Source organism: Homalodisca vitripennis, chromosome 2 (genome assembly GCF_021130785.1).
Source record: "Homalodisca vitripennis isolate AUS2020 chromosome 2, UT_GWSS_2.1, whole genome shotgun sequence".
NCBI lineage: Eukaryota > Metazoa > Arthropoda > Insecta > Hemiptera > Cicadellidae > Homalodisca > Homalodisca vitripennis.
In genome coordinates, this window is record NC_060208.1 from 17510290 (window position 1) to 17532542 (window position 22253).

General features: G+C 33.4%; 1 protein-coding gene across 1 annotated transcript; it reads right to left on the reverse strand.

Moving 5' to 3' along the window:
• Positions 1 to 3567: 3567 nt before the first annotated feature.
• On the reverse strand, positions 3568 to 17717 carry LOC124353606 (ankyrin repeat domain-containing protein 54-like). The gene is made up of 6 exons (XM_046803519.1): positions 17157 to 17717; positions 14189 to 14318; positions 12416 to 12547; positions 11492 to 11642; positions 8616 to 8853; positions 3568 to 6817 (listed from the first exon to the last, which is right to left on the reverse strand). Exons 1-6 carry the CDS (start codon positions 17352 to 17354, stop codon positions 6638 to 6640), a joined length of 1029 nt encoding a protein of 342 aa, XP_046659475.1. The 5' UTR covers positions 17355 to 17717; the 3' UTR covers positions 3568 to 6637.
• Between the last annotated feature and the right edge of the window lie 4536 nt (positions 17718 to 22253).

Sequence of the window (22253 nt, forward strand, 5' to 3'; positions counted from 1 at the left end):
ATTATAAAATATTAAATCATTTACCTAAAAAAAGCGTATGAAGCTGAACTATTGTATGATATTTCGGTCATACTGTATATACATAATATGGAAGAGGAATACAAAATTTACTTTTTCATGGGTTACAATCTACTTTTTTAATACATAAAAGTTTGAATTTTTTTAAACATTTTCTCCAATTTTCGCAGATAACTGACCTATATCTGCGGGATGCAGACTCGAAAGGGGTTGGAGAATGGAAGGATAAAATATTGGGAATTGTATTTTCCCCAGTTTTTTATATGTGTCAAGTATTGTGACAAAAAAGGAAATATGGAACGAGTGATATAAACATTAAAAATTAACAGTTTTTTGTACTCAAACTAATTTTATATATATACGAGTGTAAGGAGATGTCCAATTGGTGGACTAATTCATAAATGCCTAATAATTATGAAAGATAGACATGACATTTGGTTATAAGTTTATTTTGTACCCTAGAGCCCCACTAAGGAATGGTTTTTCTCTCTAACCTCAGTGCTCACCCCCTCTGGCCTCTAAAATAGCAAAAATTCCTGTCAGGAATGCATTGCATAAACACCTTTTTAATAGAAGATTTTGTTAAATGCAATCTGCTGTTCAATGTAAACCCCAATAATATTTTATTAAAAGGGTTCCACATCCTCCGAAATAGAGTAATCATAATCTTAGTTTTATCCCAATTCCTGATCATGTATTTGAAATAAAAAAACGAAACTACTCTGTTGGAAAGAGCTTAATTTTTTTGAAGTGAAAACTTCTTTAGGCGCATTGAGCGTTTTGGTAGAGGGTAAAATCCTCGGTTCGCGTCACCGACATGCTAATGATACTAACCTGCATGAAAAAGTCAGTCTCGCTGTGTTTTTTATCCGTAGACTTGGCCGCGGACTACTAACCTGCATGAAAAAGTAAGTCTCGCTGTGTTAAAACTGTCCCGGCGGAGTATGAAAACAGACTGCGAAAATCAGTGACCTTTACGGCTTCCTCTCGCGATTTAAAAGTGAAGCCAATGTCGTACAATTCTGTAAGATGCGTCAAATTAAAGCTCTTAATATTGGCAATCTATTGGTTTACATTTTTAAATATTAAAAAAATTTCGAAATAATTTTGATTATTGTTTACATTTTACATAGCGTTTACAATGACAAGAAAAAAGTAGTAAGCGAGGATTTTTTTTTATTTTTTGGTCAGACAAAATTTGTCAGCGAGAAAGTTGTGTGAAAATAGATGAATATTTTTTTTGTAATTTATCATTTTTTATTGGAAGTTTAGTTTAGCCTGTAGTAGCGTATGAAGTGATGAGTGAACGTTTCTGCCGGAACTGTAGTTGGCGCATTGGCTCACTGATACCTTATTAACTCAATAAATTAAGTTTATTGTGCAATAAAAATACCTTTACGAAAGAACCAAGTTAATTTAACTAATTTATTAGTTTTAAAAAATATTGTGGGTTTAATTGTTATTGCAAATTATATACTTTATCCGTAGCAATAACTGTATTATTTACAACGGTATTCAACTCACTGTTGTTCACTCGGTGTTTACTCACTTGTATTCTATGTTTAACTAACTATTAATATTGAGCAATTACAACATATTTTTATACAGATAAATGAATAATGAAAACAACGAATATATTTTTAAACATTTTTTAATATTTGTACGAATATTTGTATTTAAAATTTAGCATTATTCATTTTAATTATGATTTTAATATTTAACCTCTTCATCATGAAATGAGTATTATTACGGTATAAGATTTATCTTACTAGCGTGGTAAAATAGATTTCTAGTTATTTGATAATATTTTTTCGTGGATTTTAAAATTGGAAAATTAAAAACGCGTCACATTTACAATTACAGATGTACTGCTACTATAACGAATTGTTAATTACTCTCAACTTAATAGTTCCGTTTTCACTTCTATCGGCAGTCCCACGACTGCTACTGTTTTTTTAACCATAGACATTGAAAATAAAAAGGATAAATGCCTAAAAATCCATATAAATATGTTAAAAGCAATAACATCCTAAATGTAAATCAACTTTTTAAGCAAATGTTAAATTTTTGAGGTTATTAAACAATAATTTGGAACGTATAAAATACACTACAATTTATTTATTTAATGCTTTTATCTTAAGAAATAGTGACAGAAAGAGGAGAAAACGAGAGATGTTTTGAGAAAATGTATCGTGTAGAGGCTGCAATAATGGCTAACATAAGAACTATAAGCGTAGGCTCGTATTCGAAGACATTCACTTAGTCTCTTATGTCCGGAATGCTTCAGTATAAGTTCAGTTTAGTTGGTGCTGCAAAGGGAAGACACTCAAAGAACGGTAGCTTATTTCAACTGTCGCACTAAGAAGTTTAGATATCAGTGTTTGAAGGTTAACCACAAACTAACCAGTAAAGCTACAATAATGGGAGTTATGTTAAAATGCAGTTTGTTTATTTCTGCGTTTAGACAAATATTTATCAAGATCTCATTTTTATACTATAAACACAAATTTTTTGTTTTGATGTATGAAATTTTGCAGTAATATAAAAAATTTGTTATTACATTAAATCTCCACATTAATTTTTAATCTTGGCCAGGTATTCAAAGAATTCTGTTGTCGAATTAATAATTTACGTCTTTTTAACTAGTCTTAACTGTGTTATTTTAACATTTAACGAACATTGGCTGTTTGAGGAAGAACCTCCACTTTATGTTCCTTGTGGTTTTAATTTACTTAATATATGTCAGGAAAGATTCACACACAAGAGATGAAGGCAGCGTCATATTTGCTAGGTATTGAGACTTTAATCATGTAGAGCATTTTTATAATGATAGCATTTTTTTAAGTAACTGCCATTTTGTTACCAAATTTTAATGTAATTATATCCACTTTATACCGGCTTTTTCTGTCATACCAGATACACGTCATAATACCACTGGAAATGCCAACATTGATTTTCTTGTTAGTGCCCCATTTCCGCTTATGCTGGTGTGACGTATATTGTGCTCTTGAATTTACTGCAGTGGACAACACCTGGGTTCATTTTCTCTTATGTAGACGTACAGTTTTTGGATACGATTCCTTTCTTTTCTTTTTTTAGTAGCAGTCCATTGCCACACATTGCAGGTTTTTTTGTACTTATTTATGTATTAATTTTCCATACACCTGACAAAGATGGTATATGCTGTAGATGGAGCTTATATTGGTTACTGTTAACTTACATTAAAAACATAAAACCAATAAAAGTCTTAAATATTGGTTTTATGTTTTTAATGTAAGTTAAAGATGGTATAGTTCAATCCTCGAAATGTAGTATCATACATTGTGTAACTTATAACGAAAGCAAGTGTCCGAAATTATTCTTTAGAACCTTCTATCGTCAATAATAAACTCTATGGTTAGTCTTACAGATAGGGCCATAATATATTCTTGATACTGGTCAGAATATATTAAGTACAGTAATTGTTTATCTACCCATTATGACTTGAAAAATACTAATGACAGAAAAAGTTACAGTGCTGGCTGGGCCAAGTAAGAAATAAAAACATAATCATTTTTAACATCTTTATTAATCCACAAGTATTTCACACAAGATACTAAATAAAAAATACACATAAAATCTATTGAATTATAAAAACCAACCATTAGCCAACCCTAGTAATATCTACTTTAATAAAAATTAAGGTACTTGGTAATAGTTGCAACAAAACTTAAAACAAATATACATGGCAAAAGATAAATTTATAAATAAACTGAGCTTTGTAAAGTTATAAACAGAACATAAATAACTAATTATTTACTTTTAATATACAAATGATCTAACAGACATCAGTGAACAATGGCTTTTTTGTATTTTCCAGATTCCCATTTTTAGTTCCAATTGTTGAAATAAAGACAATTATAAATATTTTTCATTATAAAACAATCTTTATGTTTATCAAGATTATTTAACAAATCAATTAAAATCTAAATTATTGTGATTTTGTAAATAATCATATATAAGTTTTACAATACATAAAGTTTGCAAAATATTACAATGCACAAAATATTGGTTGTGTTAACAATTTTACCACAAAAACTCTGTACTAATCAAATAATAAAAATAGGTTTTATGTGATGTAAGCTTTTTTAGTATTGAACAGATTTTTCACGAATTTGTGAATGAGTGCTTGCACTTAGTAGCATGCTGAGGAGAGAAAAAAGAAACTCCCCTGTAAAGGTGAAAATTTACAACTCCACGACAATCTCCAACATGTATTTATTTGGTGGTGCAATCAATTTTGGGTCTACAAAATATTTGTTATGTTAAAGTCATAGACCGTTTAAGATAACTTCCTTGAATGCAGAATAAGTATAGAATTTTATCACATCACATGAAATAAATTATAGGTATTAAATATATGAAGTTTCAGTAATTTTGCAATCACGCCCAAATAAAACCAGCAGAAGATAAGTGTACATTTGTTACAATATATACAAGAATTATAGTTTCAAGGGTTTACAAGTTATTTTTAATAACACATTTTTTATTTTATTAAGAAAAAATACTAAAAACATTATTTAAAAAAAAATTATATCTAAATATCACTTCTCTAAGCCATAAATAAATAAAAAAAAACATGTCACTCCTGAAGCTCTAACTCTTGTACAAATTGAAAATTTTTATCTTCAGGCATTTTTATTTGGACTTGATAACAAAAACATTCACACCCAAAGTCTATTGCGCCACCTTAAACAGATAGTCTGCACCAATCTAATAGGGAACACGAAATATTCTCTGCCATACAACTTTTACATACACAATAGCTACACACAATTATTATATTGAAAGAACATTTTGACCTACTGTACTTTTATACACCCCCCCCCCCACCCTAGGCATCTTAGCACCTCTGCTCTGGAACAGTACAGTTTTAAAAATGAGTGACAAAATTCACAATTCTGACCAATGTGAGATTTGATTTAGCAACAGTGTGTGCAACTCTGTATTTCTTTGGTCACATATTTGAATGTATTTACATCAAAAGTAATGTCTGACATTTACTCCACTACTGCATATCTGCACCCAATGAATTAAAAAACCCTTTAAGGACAAACAGGCTATTTATAACCCAATCCGTGGCCCGCTTTTAATTTTAATGTATGTGTATCAAGAAACATCGTGAAATCATGATTTTTCTACGCCAACATATACTTTAAGACATTTCTACAAATATTTACGCGGTCTTGTAGTGCAAGTCATCTACATCCTTTATAAATCGTGTAATTGTGTAGCATCACGTCACTCCAGCTGTTTCGTCATACAGGCGGTTGTTGTGTAACTGTATTTTTATGCTCATTTTCCAACCAATCAATATCAAATTTTGTACTCTTTCCAAAATATGGGACAATAAAATGTTGTTTCTGACAATAAAAATAGTTTTGTTCTTAAAGTAAACTAATTTTAAACAAAAATAGCATTTTTTACAATTTTACACCCAATTAAATTATTATTATACCTTTTTTAATACTATACTTATATTGTATTTTATAAAAATTTTGCATTTTCCCTATTTTTATCTCAGTATTCTTCAGTATACCTTTCAAAAAAGTAGTCACTTTAAATGTATATACCACAAAAATTACAAAAAAACATCACAGCAAACACATTGACTGTCCCTCTGAAGATATTCCTCGATTGTACCCTTAAAGCGAGCTTGATTGTTTATTACTATAATTTGTTTAAAGGTTTAATTCCACAGATGACAAGCAGGGACAGGCGTGGTTAAAAATTTCCCAAGGTCAGATATCTATTGGCAGGTTAATCTAACTGTTACATCTCAGCATAGAGCAATAAATCTTTTACTGCCCCTACTTACTGTTTATGGAATAACAAATCAGATCAATAAAAATTCAAGCTTAATTTAAGGGGTGAATCAAGGTATATCTTCTGAGAGACAATTGGAAGTGGTATGCCGTTTAGTACTACCTAAATTTCAAATTCTACAAAACTTTGAGTTTAATTTCCAAGATTGAAGTTGGTATTTTTTGTTTGAATGTTAGTTTAAATGCATCATTTGCTGCATTTATACTAAATGCAACAGTCTTTTGTTAAAATATTAACAAAATTTGCATTAACTTTTCCGCACCAAATAATAATTATGTCTATTATTGCAGATGTCGCACCGTTCTAAAAACAAAGCTTTGATTATTGCAATTGGACAATCTCGTTTACATTCAAAAAGTGGATCACGCTGCTCGTATTTTACACTCAGTGTAATTGTCAGTTTTGTTGGACATGAAGAACCGATTCTTTTTTCCTTTCTCTTTCAAATAATTCTTGTTATTTGCTACACATCGATTGTTTAATATAAGAAAAAATTGCTTTTTGTGTGTTTTAACTGCATTTAATTTTGTAAATATTACTGCACTTATATTATCCCAGAAGTTATAGGCTTCCCTCCATCTTAAATTGAATTGCGCTCTTTCATAACCAAAAGGTAGTATCATTGATATTTTTAAGCTTTATTGTAAGCAATTCAACTGATTCCGTGGAAGACAAATTTGAATTATTCTGTTGAGCTAATTTACGACGAAGATTTTGTTCCTGGCATTGTTTAGAGTAGACGACACTACACAGTCTACGAGGGGCCTGACAGACTCAGCGAACTCAGGTTGTTCAGCAGGTCTCGGATGTTGCTTTCCACCTGTTCGTTGGAGTCGCTTATTCGCACCAAGGCCTCGAACTTGTTGAGCACATCCGGGTCAATGTGATCTGCACCCTTCTTCTGATTCATGTACTCGGTGAGCATTGATATCACCTGAAATGTCCACATAAATATACTGTACAGGGTGTTTCCAAATTAAGTTTAGAGTAGACGACACTACACTGTCTACGAGGGGCCTGACAGACTCAGCGAACTCAGGTTGTTCAGCAGGTCTCGGATGTTGCTTTCCGCCTGTTCGTTGGAGTCGCTCACAGATTGTTGAGCACATCCATTTATATGCATTACATAGGTAATCTTATAATAAATACTCATACAAAATTTGTTTCTTAAAAATAATGAATTGAAAAGTTCTTCTGTACATGTTATGTAAAATTTTCATAATTTTACACAAAATCCATATGATTTTATAATTTTAGTTGGTTTAAAACTATTTTCTGGCACTAGAGAATAATCTGTATAGAAAAATAGTCAACAAACTTTTTTGTAAAAAGTCAGTTATAAAATAACAGAAAACGCCACTACTCCATGCAAATGTATTTAAATATTTAAAACTAAATCAGCAACTGATTACACTTTCCCGCTTATTTTCTATCATACCCAACAAAGAGTAAGTTGCATCTACAATCTTTTTCTATTATGGGCATTTTTACGTTTCTTGAAATACATGTACTTTTCCAGATAGCAAACAGATTAAATAATTACAGATCACAATTTTAACACATTAATAAATTTGAATGCACTTTTTTAAGTAAGTGTATTGGAACAAAACAATATGCAAAATAATAAAAAATGTTTCACTTTCATGTGTAGATCATCTAAACTAATACAAAAATTTCAGCAAACATTTAGAAGGTTGGAGCTATACAAAATGACCACTTCTAAAATAGCCAATGCAGAGAAAATGTTAGGCCAGTTTCTATTGACAATGGTTTACTACATAGGAAAGACAGTCCAGTAATCGTTGAAAGTGAAAGTTAAAATCAGCCAAGGTGATAGGCAAGAAACTGTACTTAGATGCTTGTGATAGGTTAGTCTCTCCTAATTTATTATAAATGTAAAAGCATACATTTTTCTATATGGTCCCACACAGAATATAGGAGAAATAAAGAGATTTTTATAGAAACGATTTTGTACCACATCGGGCTTCACCTATTAGAAAAATGTCCTCACATTTTTATGCTTTAAGTATACAATTCTAATTTTTTCTTGTTTTTTAAAATGTGATTTGGAATGTGAATTTTCTCAAGATACAACTCTCCTATAAGCTCACTTCTAAATGAATGGCAGAAAGCTATCCTATAAACTCACTTCTAAATGAAAGGCAGAAAGCTATCATATAAGCTCACTTCTAAATGAAAGGCAGAAAGCTATCCTATAAACTCACTTCTAAATGAATGGCAGAAAGCTATCCTATAAACTCACTTCTAAATGAAAGGCAGAAAGCTATCATATAACTCACTTCTAAATGAAAGGCAGAAAGCTATCATATAAGCTCACTTCTAAATGAATGGCAGAAAGCTATACTATAAGCTGATTTCTAAATGAATGGCAGAAAGCTATACTATAAGCTGATTTCTAAAGGAATGGCAGAAAGCTATGATTTTAGGTTCACTTTAAAATGAATCTCAGAAAGCTATCTTATAAGCTGACTTCTTAATGATTGGCAGAAAGCTATTCTATAAGCTCATTTATAAATGAATCTTGGTACTGTACACTATTATATAAGCTAATTTCTAAATGAATGGCCGAAAGCTATATTATAAGCTGATTTCTAAATGAATGGCTGAACTCTTAACAACCTTAGAGTAAGTACAATTATTTTTTTATTGTTGACACTGTCACACAACCAGCTTTATATAAAGAAAAATTGCATTTAACAATGTGAATGTACCTGAAAGACTTGTTTCTTGAGCACAGGGTGCGACATGATGGAACGCTCCATAAGGTTGAACTTGGTGATGGCCAGTCGGAGGGGAGAGTGGCCGGCTCGGTCCAGCTCCGATACACGTGTACCGGCCTTCAGCAGCAGTGTGATCACACTCACATGGTTGGTACAGGCAGCCAGATGCAGAGGGGTGTTGCCGATACTGTCCTTTGCGTTCGGGTCAGCTCCATTGTCTAGCAACAACCTGGAGCAGCATTTATAATCACTTGAGCATTGTCAACTGTACAAAATTCAAATCCATTGCATGTTCATAAATTCAAAAAGTAAATAACACCAAATTTGTAATAATAATAATGAATATTTCTTACATCCAAAAACAATTTTTTATCAAAATTTCACCATTTATAGTCCATCATAAATTGGTCCTCAATCACACCTTCCTAATAGTTTTTGCATGAAGCTTCATTTCTACATAATCAACCCTGGTTTCAATTATGGTGCATTGGAACTTCATGGGATTTGGCTTGTTAGCAATTAGTCGATCAACACATCCCAGAATTCAGCAGCCATCACCTTTTCTGCAGATTGCAAAACTTAATTTTTTGAGGTGCTTGATTGTTTGCCACGCTGTACTTCGGTGGGTTTTAGCAGTTAAATGGTGCACCCAGATTTCATCTCCAACAATAATTATTGAAATCAGAGCTTCTTCATTCTCAAAAGTTATTACAGATTCCATTTGACGTTCTCTATGGGTGTTGGAAAACAGGTAAGGGGCCCACCTTGAACAAACTTTACACATACCAAGGTCCTCAACCATTATGTTGTGAAGTGAAAGAACAGCTGATTTCAATGTCTGGTGGCAGGTTGGATGGTATATCATCCAGCATCAACCATTTATCTGTATTGACGATGTCCCAAACATGTCTAATGACGTCAATTTGACTAAGTCTACCACTACACTTTCACCATGAAAGTTTTCCTATCCTCCAACAAACATTGCTCGCAATCGACAAACAATGTTTAGACATTAACCGTACAAATTACATACTCACAAGAAAGTGAATAACACTGGGAATCTCACAGCTAGGGACACAAAGTGGCATATCCATTTTTATTAGCCTGCACAAGACAAATGGACAGGTTCTACGCCACAGGACAGTCATCACTAAGAGCAATACACCCTTACTAAATTACCCCCACTGTAGGGTAATCTTTTGTGTCGAATTATACTGTGGGAAAAAATGGGGAAACTTACTTTTGGTGACCCCGCATACACAGGATTTAATTCTCTGGAAAATGCATTAGGAATCATGGGAGATACATACCATAAGAATATATATTGATTAAATTCTACATATACAATTCATAAATTCAAAAAAATTATGAAGTGTACAAATATTTTCATGCGGACACTCACTCATATTTCCAATGTGTACGAGAGTAAAACTAAATATCTATATATTATGGGACATAGTTATTTTAATTGTTTTATTGTCCAATATTCTTAGATCCAATAGACACATAGACTTGTTGACATGAAGTTTAAATAGTATTTCTTATACTGAATTATTTTGCAAGGGAACACAAGTGGATAACACAATGCAATAAGAGAACATGTTTTTAACCCATATGGAAATTTTAGCATGAAGTGAATACCAGTTTTATTTTCTTTTACACCGGACAAAATCAAAATTAAAATAAAATGATTTAGTGATATGTTGCCAAAACACTAAAAAATTATAAAACACAAAACTTTTAGGCTTAGTGTTGAATAAAAATGTATTGTATTGTAGGATAGTACATCTACACTTGGCAAAAAAAAAGACATCTACAGGGTTATTTGCACTCAATTCAATGGCAAAACTCTTTTTTCCAGAAACACTAAAATGCAGTTATTTTGCTCACATATGTTTTTGAGTTGTCCTGTATTGAGCAACAAGCAATGAAAACCTTACAAGTATTCTTCATTTAAAAACAAAATTCTAAATGAATTGGGATGAATTATTTGCAGAATTGAGTATCATGACAGTGTTCGGGTTGTATGTCGTAGAGATCATAATAGCTGTAAAAATCAATGGCGACAGGCTGCACTAAAAAGCCATCATAGTTCATTTAAAAGAAATGGAAACAAATTAGTAACAGAAAATCATACTCTAGACTTCTACAATAAAAAAATTAACCTCTGCAAGTATAAAGGCCGAGGTGAGAAGTAGGAGAATGAGATGGGCTGGCCATTTACTAAGGAAGGAGGACAACTCCTTAGTCAAGAACGTCCTTGTAAACAATCCGGAGGGCAGAAGACCACCAAGAAGGCCCAAGTTGAGATGGCGAGACCAGATCAGAAGAGACATAAGAAAACTGGGAAGAAGGGAAGAAGAGGCAATGGATAGAGAGATCTGGAGGCAGTGTGTTGGCGAGGCAAAGTACCACCTTGGGTACCAAGAGCCACGGCAGTAAGTAAGTAAGGTATAAAGTTCATATATAAAATTAAAAATGGAATTCTTTCAAGAAAAAATTAAAAAATGATTAGAAAACATTAAAAAAGCTACTTATCTGTAAAAGCCTTATAATCATTTCAACAATTTCCATAACAAATAAAATATTTATTTAATATATTTTTATAATAAAAACAAACATAGATTAGTTGGATTATCCAAATAGGATTTAGATAGGAACTATTTCTTAGATTAGTTGTAATAACACCATAATGCCTTTGTATAATACAAGTCATTTGTGTAATGATGAATAAAGAATATTTGAATTTGGAGTAGAACAATGAGATATTAATACTTTAAGTATATTTGTGTCTTTGACATCTATTAATTAAATGATCGCAGTACTTTGACAAAGATGTTTGGCGAAAGACAGTAAGGGACGCTTACTTGACCATGTCGGTGTAGCCCATACAAGAGGCTATATGGAGGGGTGTGCGCTTGTAGCTGTCATGGCAGTTGGGACTCATCCCTGACTCCAACAACTTCTTCACAGCTTCTGTGTTGTTGTGGCACACAGCTCGACATATTCTCGTGATATCTGCAACATGGTGTTGTTCTAATAAAACCACCACAATGTTCTTTAGAACTTTTGACATTAACATCTTCCTCACAGCTTCTGTGTTGTTGTGGCACACAGCTTGACATATTCTCGTGGCATCATATCGTCAAATTGAATTTTAACTGTTATAGCTATCATACTGATTGATCGTCTGATTATTATAAAATTACACATGTAATAAAACTGTAAAGAGGAATTTTTACTAATAACACTATGTACAAAGTAGGAGTTTGCCAGACCATGTGTAGTTAATAGGCTTTGTGTCATACCACAGACAGACAGACAGGAAAGTAATGTTTATCAATATATTGAGTGATAAAACTTCGATGAAGTGACATTAAAAGAGAAAGTGAGGGACTGAGAAAATGTGCTCTTCTTGTGACATCGTAGCACATCATCTGAAACAAAAAAGAACAGAGTGGTGATGATTGGGGGAGGGTAAAGAACGGACGCCGAACTTACGCGTCTTCTTGTTCTGTATCTCCAAGTCATATAAAAACATAGTGTTCTAATAATGTGTAACGTGTAACAGTAGAATGTGTGCAAAAACTGTTATCTATTCAAATCATTCGTATTCGGTAATAAACTTTAAACGATACTTTAAATATTTTAAAATTAATATGAGATGCAATAGAGTGTGTCAGACTGTAAATCATACATACTTTTAGTTTATAAATTACTTCTTGAATCTAACAACTAGATACAAAACAGAAGTCATGTCAAAAATAAAATACAATATTAACGATATATACCTCTTATTCTGACATAGCTGTCCATGGCTCGGTTTCTTATGCATCGGGATCGGAAAGGAAGACCTCGACGGAGTTTTGTCATCAAAGGATGATCCTCGTAGTCAATACCAAATGGGCCACCGACTGTAAACACTGTAGGATACATAACAATCTATATCAGTCAGTGAAGAGAAATTTTCACAGCTTTTGACGTACAAGTAATATACAGAGTTCAAAAGAGAATCAGCCTATTTTAAATGTTTATATTTTTAATAATAATAAATGTATACACTAAAATTAGTATACTACATGACTTAACCTTATATTTTTCCTAGGTGCTCAATATGGCACCTTTGGATCCACAACCTACATTCATGCAATAGTTACTGGTATATTTTGGTATTATACATAGGCCACTCTGTCCCTATCTACTACTAGTTATTAAACAATCTAAGTAGGTAAACATGTACGTATTATAAATAGAAAAAGTTAAAGTTAACCTTAACTTCATGTGATCTGAGCTTGAATGCAGGGTACTATCTCGAGGGTTGTTTTTCTTCTTTCGCCAGAAGTACAGAGCGCCACCAAAGCCCACACTGATGGCCAGGGACATTTCCGATCAGTATTTTTCTGACATCAGATCAGATTGGAAGATCTGGAATATGATCTGAGGTCAGAAAAGTAGATATCGGAGTACCGCCATCAGTGTGGGCTTCAGTTGCACCTACCCTGCACTTCTGGCAAACAAAAAAGAAAAACAACCCTCGATATAGTACTCAAATTCAAGCTTGAGCCACATGAGCGCTCATAAAGGTTAACTTAAACTTTGGTACTACTAGTAACATACAATTGGTAGATACAGACAGAGTAGCCTCCATACTGTACCAAAGTACCGTTACTAATTGTTAACGTAAGTTTAGCAAGCATAGGCTTTCTATGGATTGCAGATCGACCACTGTGGTGGGAGATGGAAACTGAGGTGGTTATTCATAAACCCTCCAAAAAATAACTGCATACCATGAAGTCCAAATGGTCATTGCAGGCCTTCGTTGCAAAAGGTTATCAAAACCCATATAAGTGGTCTATTATTGAAGAATCTGATACTTCAAAAATTCCTTACTTCCATTCTCACAATACAATGCTTCTATAAACATTTTAACACGGTTTCAGAGCTCCATCCATATAGTAGCTGACACACACATACAATGTCTTTTATAAACCAACATCATGAGGCCCAGTGGTACAAAGCTAGGAAATCAAGACCTAAATAGATGACTTTATTTTTACGAATCTGCTAATTCAAAAATCATCCTCACTCAGGTGGAAAATAAGTGATGGAATCTGTCTCTACATGAAGAAACAATCAATTATACGTTTCAATCATTCAGAAATACTTGATTCCTGCTTCCGTTTTTTTCTCTCTGCTAAACAAAACAATTTATATACTTTTTATTGAGGAATAGTACCAAAAATTCAGTTTTAAAGAATATCTGGAATTTTTTTAACATTAATTCAGCTGTTTACATTTTAAATAATGTTACATGTAAACCGTGAGTTTATTTGTATCAATTATAATAGAAATAAATGAACAAAGTAAAACTTAAAAATGGAAAACAAAAACTTATTGCAGCCATTTGGTATTTCATTACATATATTTGTTAATGTGAATAATTTTATTCGAATTTACTTTTATCAGATACTCTAAAAGCTTTACGATATATTATTTTGTAGGATCAATACAAATTTACTCGACAATTTGTAATATTGTTTACATAAAGTTCTAATGACACAAACCTCTCTTTATTTCGCAAAAGTCTTCTGTATTATATTCCAGTATTGTCTTGGGTTCTGACTCCACAGGAATGGACCAAGTAGGCTTGGATGATTGAAGATGAATCAGTGACATCCCAGGACCGGAGTCATCCTAAAAAGGGTTGCATAAAACTGAGCTCCACCAAATCATTAAAACTAAACCTTACAACTCTAAATATTCCAGTATTGTCTTGGGCTCTGACTCCACAAGAATGGACCAAGTAGGCTTGGATGATTCAAGATGAATCAGTGACATCCCAGGACCGGAGTCATCCTAAAAAGGGTTGCATAAAACTGAGCTCCACCAAATCATTAAAACTAAACCTTACAACTCTAAATATTCCAGTATTGTCTTGGGCTATGACTCCATAGGAATGGACCAAGTAGGCTTGGATGACTGAAGATGAATCAGTGACATCCCAGGACCGGAGTCATCCTAAAAAGGATTGCATAAAACTGAGCTCCATCAAATCATTAAAACTAAACCTTACAACTCTAAATATTCCAGTATTGTCTTGGGCTATGACTCCACAAGAATGGACCAAGTAAGGCTTGGATGATTGAAGATGAATCAGTGACATCCCAGGACCGGAGTCATCCTAAAAAGGGTTGCATAAAACTGAGCTCCATCAAATCATTAAAACTAAACCTTACAACTCTTAAATAGGTTTCTGGAAGAATAAGAAATACAGTTACAAGGTACAGAGAAGAATTCAAACTACCCAAAAACTATATCTGCTAGGAAAGATGATAAATTAATACAAGTACTTTAAGCTATTACTGATCAAAGAACACTGGGCTCAGATAAGCTTCGGTGTAGATTACACTGACAAATAACACAAAGCATAACAGAAAAAATATAACATAAAAATTATATTTCCATTTCTAGTATTTAAAAGCATTATTATTTGTGTCTTCGACCTCTTAATACCATTTATAATTATGTTCAGGAGGAGGAACAGAATATGCTAATAACACTGAAATATATTGGCACATCTGGCCAATTTCACTGATACCACTGTTTCAGAGAAATGGCTATTTATTTCCACTGTCTTTTACTTTAAAAAATACATAATAAATATGAATATTATAACTCCTAATAAAAGATAACAATATTATGATATAAACCTTCATGTATTCTATAGAGCCATAGGCTATATTACATGGATAATATTAATTCACACAGATATAGAAGGCTATATGTGGTAATGTATAATATGGAGATAATTGCGTGTATCTTTGTTGAAATAACTCTTTGTTACTAAATTATGTTTTATTATACATAGAAAATCCAATTAAGTTATATGAGATTGAATGTGGCTAACTATGGAGTATCTACAGGATTAACTGTTTGTTTACGTAGCAACTGAATTAAAATTACTAAAACTGTTATCACTACACAGCCCCCCACCGATACCTGAGGTCAGGGCACCTTGAAACGTCATCCTGATCGAATCTTGCAGTCTAGGAGTGCAATGTCTTTTAAGGAAAGAGATGTCAAAGTCTGAGGGATGTCTGTTTAAAGAGTCTTTGATGGTTATGCAGACTTCAGCCATTGAATCTGAGTTGTCAGTTAGGGTGTAGGCAGATTTCACTCTGTCAATGGTAACTTTGACCTTTGATGAGTATATTGAGAATCTTCTCAACATGGCTTACTAAGGGATAAGGTTCCGTGTATGGAGTTTATAGAGATTTTCTGACAATGTCGTCTGGAAAAAACATGGCTAGATGTTTTAAGTCTTGAAAGATTAATGTTTTTTGTTTGTCATGTTGAGATCCTGGAGTATTCTTTGTTTGAAGGTGCCAAAGAACATTCCAAGGTGGCGGATTAGATTGGACTCAAATCCTGGAGTAGGTTGGAGGTTTTCCATGTGACGACGAAGTTGACTGACAAAATCGGTTGGGTCTTCTTGTTGACGTGAAGTGTCAGGTGCAACAATTAGTTCGCCGGAAAGATGTAGGGGTTCACCTTACATCAGTTCAGCAGCAGAAGAATTTAGATCTGGTCGGAAAGCACTGCGGGTTCCAAGGAGAACAACAGGAAACACTTCTAACCATGTAACATTGGGATGGCACATGATGACAACCTTGAGTTGTCTATGAAATCGTTCGACCATGCCAATGGCGCAAGGATGATAGCTGCAGGTGCGATGATGTTTGCTGCCAAAGAACATTCCAAGGTGGCGGATTAGATTGGACTCAAATTGGGTTCCTTGATTTGTCGTTATTCGGGTGGGCAATAGGGACTTGCTGGTGGGAGAGGTCCGATGAGGTCTATTTGGACGTGTGAAAGTGAGAAAGTCCCAAGAGGAGAATGAAGATTCATACTTGTATTGTTTGTTGGTATTTCCTTGAGTTATGAGTCATACTTTTGAGTGGAAAGAAGACTTTTGCAGGTTAAGTGGTGTGGATATAGGTAGAGCGTAGATCCGAAACATGAAATCTATGCACATGTTGAATGCTCCAAAAACAAAGTGAATATCAGTTGTGTATTGAACGATTAAGGAAATCTGGATAAGTTGTACGGATGGCAGTTTTGTCTTAATGTTGTTGGAAAGCATACCTGAGAGGTTTGTGGTCTGTAGATATGGTTCAGTGTTGAGCACCTATGTGGTGATTTTAATATTGAATTATCCTTTGGATAAACACAACCAAACCATTCGGTAATAGCAATTGAATAATGAGTGTAGGCCACTTATTAAAGTCTACCCAAATTAGGGACTAAAGAATGGCTTTATCCATTACAAACATTTTTTTAAACAAGTTAAGCCCTATCTTATTTTGTACCTTACTTATCAAATGAGGATAATCTAGTTAGGATCTCTAGGTCCTGAACTTTATTAACATTCCATATGCTATATAATGGGTGCAGTATGCTAAGCCGCCACCACAACAATTAAATATCTATTTCTGATTATCAAAACTGCAGAACCATAAGGCTTTGACCTACCTTAGTGAGCATTTCATTTGAACTTTGGGGCTGACTCTGATCCTTTTTCTCCTCTAAAGCCTGATTTGTTGGATTTATTACTGGCATTGGGGCTTGAGTTCTAGGGTTATCACAGTCCATTTTGAAATTTTTTTCTTGGGCAGAACTGTCGTTACTATCGTTACCCGTATCTACTCCTGAGTCTATTGCTGATGCCATCAATCAATCCATAGTACAGCACACAGATAAAATTTAAATAAACTCTTCTACGCCTATATTCAGACAGTCACAACAACCCAAACCAACAATTATTTACATGCTGAAAGCATCTGTTTGGATTTTATTTGCACTTTGCGAACAAAGATGAAGGCACGAAACTAAAAGATAAGACGTTTTTACACTTATTTACTAAGGCCCGTAAGTTTTAGGTTCTTTTCTTCAAACCACAATAAAACAACTTAAGACAAAAGACACCACACTATTTTGTAAATGACGACTGTTCGTAACCGACCGAAATCACTACCCCTGATTTTGTCACTATTCTACACAGATGGATCTATGATCACAGTTCAGTACCGAATTACCGAACAACTCTTTTTTGCACTTTGCAGTAATTCGTCTGACACTGCTTAGCACTACATAAACGAACTGAAATAAAATGTTGTCGATCAGTTGTTCAAACCCTATTTTTCTGTTTGCTGCTTGTAGCCGGTCGTGTACATTAATTTATAAAAGCATGGAGATGGGACCAAAACTCAATTAACGTTTTATCCACACTGCTTTCTTAGGAAACAAAACACTTTGATACAATTTTTCAATATTTTTATAAATGTTTCACTTTGATACTTTATATTGTTGTACCAGTAGTGATTTTATATTAGTGGCTGTGATTTGTGGGTTAGCAAGTTAAGGTTGATATTCATGTGCAGTCGTGAACATGATCATGCATGATTACATTTCCTCATTTAGGAAAAACTCTAACGTATTAATAAATCAGTACAAATTATCAGATGGATATATTTCTGATAATAAATCAGATAAGTTACAAAAAGTAGTCAAAATATATTAAAAGAAATATTAACTCTTCACCATACAATGAACTTAAACGTCATATTTTAAGTAGTTAAGTTACGCGGCAAAATAATCACGACCCAATTCAACTCAGTAATATGTAGGAATTACTATCCTCTAACAAAGAAATTTTTGAGAATGAAGATAGCTTAGCTAACAATCCAATAAAAGATTCAAAATCACTCTCCATATCTTTGCCAGGTGTGACAAATGTTTCACCGATGGACAAAGCTCTGGATACAATGGTAAGTAAAACTGTGTATTCGTACATGTATCTTAATTAATACAAAATTAACCTTTTTTCATCATCCCCCGACAGTTACCGGAAAATAACCAAATAGACCTCATCGGACCTCTCCCACCAGCTAGTCCCTATTGCCCACCCGAATAACGACAAATCAAGGAACCCAATTTGAGTCCAATCCAATCTAATCCGCCACCTTGGAGTGTTCTTTGGCATTAATTTCTGGAAGGTCAGCGGTATATAGTAAGTATAAAAATGAACCAAGAGCACTTTCTTGAGTAACTCCGGATGCTATTCTTCTCTATACTGAAGAACATGCATTACTCCATTTCTATTGGAGGCCTAAAATAGTGGTCGAAGTAAACGGACTCAAGGAAAGAAATCGGATCAATGTAAGAAATAGAGCCATAAAGAAACCAATGTCTGTTTTTATTACCTTGCGATCGCAATAACAAAATATTTCAAATTCAGCATGTATTAAACGCTGAAGTTTTATTTGAAGCACCTAATAAAGAAAGGAAGTTGTTCAATGTAAACGTTGCCAACGTTATGGACGTATGCCATACTAAATCCTACTGTCAAAATACGTACATTTCATTGTGTTAATTAATGTTCCCAGGATCATGATACAAAGGTTTGCAATAAACCGTCAACAGTACCCTCTACTTGCGCTTTGTCCTCTGGTGAGCATCCGGCTGACTACAAACGTCCCGTTTATAGAAAAATACAAAACAAAACAACCGAATCTACAGATTATTTGTTGTGAAAATTAAAAAAAAGTAATAATTAAGCCGCCTAAAATATCCGTTTGCTATATTTTAAATCTGATGGAAACTGGACGAAACGTAACTGAACTATCAGAGGCATTTGCAGAATATTTCTCAAACTAAGTGATGCTTTTTTAAACAACGAAGAGGAAATACACGAGTACCGTATTTAGATTTTCCACCTCAAATGGATTTCCCATTACAAACATTCAAACCGTTTAAAGTTCGCTCAGTTATAGCACCTCACACTTCCAAGAAAAGGTATTATTCTTAACACTCTTATTTAACGCCATTCTGAGACTGGAACACATACCTAATTTAAAGAGCCCAGCTATTGTCGTACGAAAACCAGAGAAGCCACTCGCCCAGCTGAGCTCATACAGACCTATAAGCTAATTATTTCAAACAAGCTTCTTCTGGAAAAATTACGATAATTAATCCATGAAGTTCCGTAGTACCTGCTCATAAGCTTGGTTTTAGGTGGAACGTAGCACAATAGAAAACGTTAACAGAGTAGTTGAAATGATACTGTGTTTATAAAATAACAGTTATTGCTGAGCTACTTTTTTTTAGATATCAGTCAAAAGCTTGATAAGGTCTATTACAAAAAATCTATAATTTTTTACCTCATTCTATTTTTTCAATATTAAAATCATATCGTTCAAACCGATCTTTCCAATTAAGTATCAATATACGTTTTGTTAGCTTGGTAAGAATAGCATCCGGAGTTACTCAAGAAAGTGCTCTTGGTTCATTTTTATACTTACTATATACCGCTGACCTTCCAGAAAATGAATATACTCAAATTGCAACTGTCACAGATTTTACTGCAGTTTTGTCGTTCCATAAAGACCGTGTTCAAGCATCTCACTATTACAACAGAGTTTAGATGTAATTATAAATTGGTTTAAGACATGGAGTATCAAAATTAACGAAAGTAAATCAGTTCACATAACGTTTCCATTACATAAAAATTTGTGTCTTCTAGTTACATTGAACGACGTAAAGTAAATTATCTAGACATGGGCTTAGACAGAAGGTTTAGGTCGAAATCATACATTTTGCCGAAGAGCAGCTAAACTTAAAACAAATAAAATGAATTGGCTACTTGGATTTAAATAAAAATTGATGAATGAGTTACGATTAGCCTTTATAAAACTATCCTAATACCTATATGTACTATGGTGTGAAGTTATGGGGAATAGCAAGTAATTGAAATTTGGAGGTAATTTTACACCATCATCCACATTTGAACAATTCCAAAAGTGCCTTTGTGTATATACTGTAAAACTTTACATCAAGATTTGAACATCCCAACAGTCAAATTCATAACTGAGAAGTAGACGTAATTGTATTTATTCCGAAGACAAATGTATGACTCCAAAATATAATATCAATGATGTATAGCAATATTTTAAGCAACATTGTATGAAAAAAATCAATCACGTGTTACACAACATGCATGTTTATCTTTACTATATGCAAGCTAAGAAAATTATACATTTATCATTTGTAAATGATAACCAGGCACTAAAAGCTACTAAACTACTATGAATACCAATGCTCTATGGGTATAAAACATTCAACACGCCATATCTGGAAAATTTACTTCTAACTAATCTATAATACCATTAAATAAATAATTATTAAAGGAAATCGTCAGGGCACGGGTGCCAGAACGTTCGCAGCGTAAAGGAAAGGGTTGTGAGACCAGAAATTCATAAAGGAAAAAAGGATACTTAGTTTTAAAAATATAACGAATTAGTAAACAAAATCTTTGATTAAAATTTAAGCTAAAAATATTGATTTGATGTAGGTTCAAAATTTAAAAAAGATAAGTGAATAATAATCAGGTAAAATGATTATGACCGAGAAAACCCTGTAAGAAAAAAAATAATATTGACTAAGATCAACTTTATCAGGAAGGGGTCGACGGGAAGAAAGTATTTGTAAAAGCAATTCGTGAGGATGGGATGCCAGGACAATCATCGGAGAGAAAATAGTAGCAAGGTGAGTACTGACAATATTTACGGGAAGGAGATGAATTTGCAGGAAAGTAATGTTCACGGAAAACTCCCGTTAAGGATGAGGTACCAGGACAATCGCAGGAAGAAAAAATAGAGTAAAATGAGGAGCCCTGAGAAGTTTGGAGGGAAAATTTGAACACGATTTATCTATTAGTAAAATAAAATCGAATTAATAAAATTTGAAGAACTGGAGTTACAAATTTAAGTTAAATTAGGAAAACATAATTTGAATAATTAAAATTTTAAATCAAGTTGACAAAATATAGTTTATTTCATTTAAAATCAATTGATTTTCTTAAACGGTAGATACAATATTAAGGTCTATTTCAATAAAAATTGTAATAATTATTGATGGTTGAAATAACTTAGTAAGGAACAGAGTCACTAGCTGTTTCTTACCTGGTGCCGTAAATCTTCGGGATCGAAGGAGCAGCAAGCATAGTAGTCCATTGGACCAGCGAGCGCTGTAGTAGTCCACCTACACCGTTCGCGGCTGGGAAGTTACTTCTTGACTCACCAGTCGGCCGTCGCGTCGTTATGTAGGCTCGTTCGGCCTCGTGGGAGAGTGTTTCTCTCTCACCGTGCTCAGGCGAGGAAGCGGCGATATTTGCGGGCACGGCCTGTCAGTCTCTGACTCATCGTTGGTAAAAATAATTTCAGTATTCTAAATCTAGATTACTATGAAACCCGTCATTATATTATATTATTAAATAACCTATTGTGTGTTCTAGTTTAGCAATTTAAATAATCAGTATTGAATTTCGTATGTAAAAAGGAACGTAACAATAATTGAATGACGAGGACATTAAGGATAGTAATCTAAAAGGGTAAGTTGTTCAGTTTTGTTATAATCAATAGGTTTCATCAACTTGGAAACACTCCAAAATAATTGCCTTATGTAAAATAGATAAAATTCCACGTTCAAGATATTGGCTTCAAATTTCAAAATTCAAAAATCCTTTATTCAATAAAATGTACATTGTACAATGAATAGCGTCAACCTACAATA

Excerpts from the sequence above, each read along its gene's own strand:
- LOC124353606 (XM_046803519.1), bottom strand. The coding sequence starts at position 17,354 with ATGGCATCAGCAATAGACTCAGGAGTAGATACGGGTAACGATAGTAAC. Across the intron at positions 14,319-17,156 it reads CAAATGAAATGCTCACTAAG|GATGACTCCGGTCCTGGGAT; the intron begins GTAGGTCAAAGC and ends AACCCTTTTTAG. Across the intron at positions 6,818-8,615 it reads TCAAGAAACAAGTCTTTCAG|GTGATATCAATGCTCACCGA; the intron begins GTACATTCACAT and ends TGGACATTTCAG.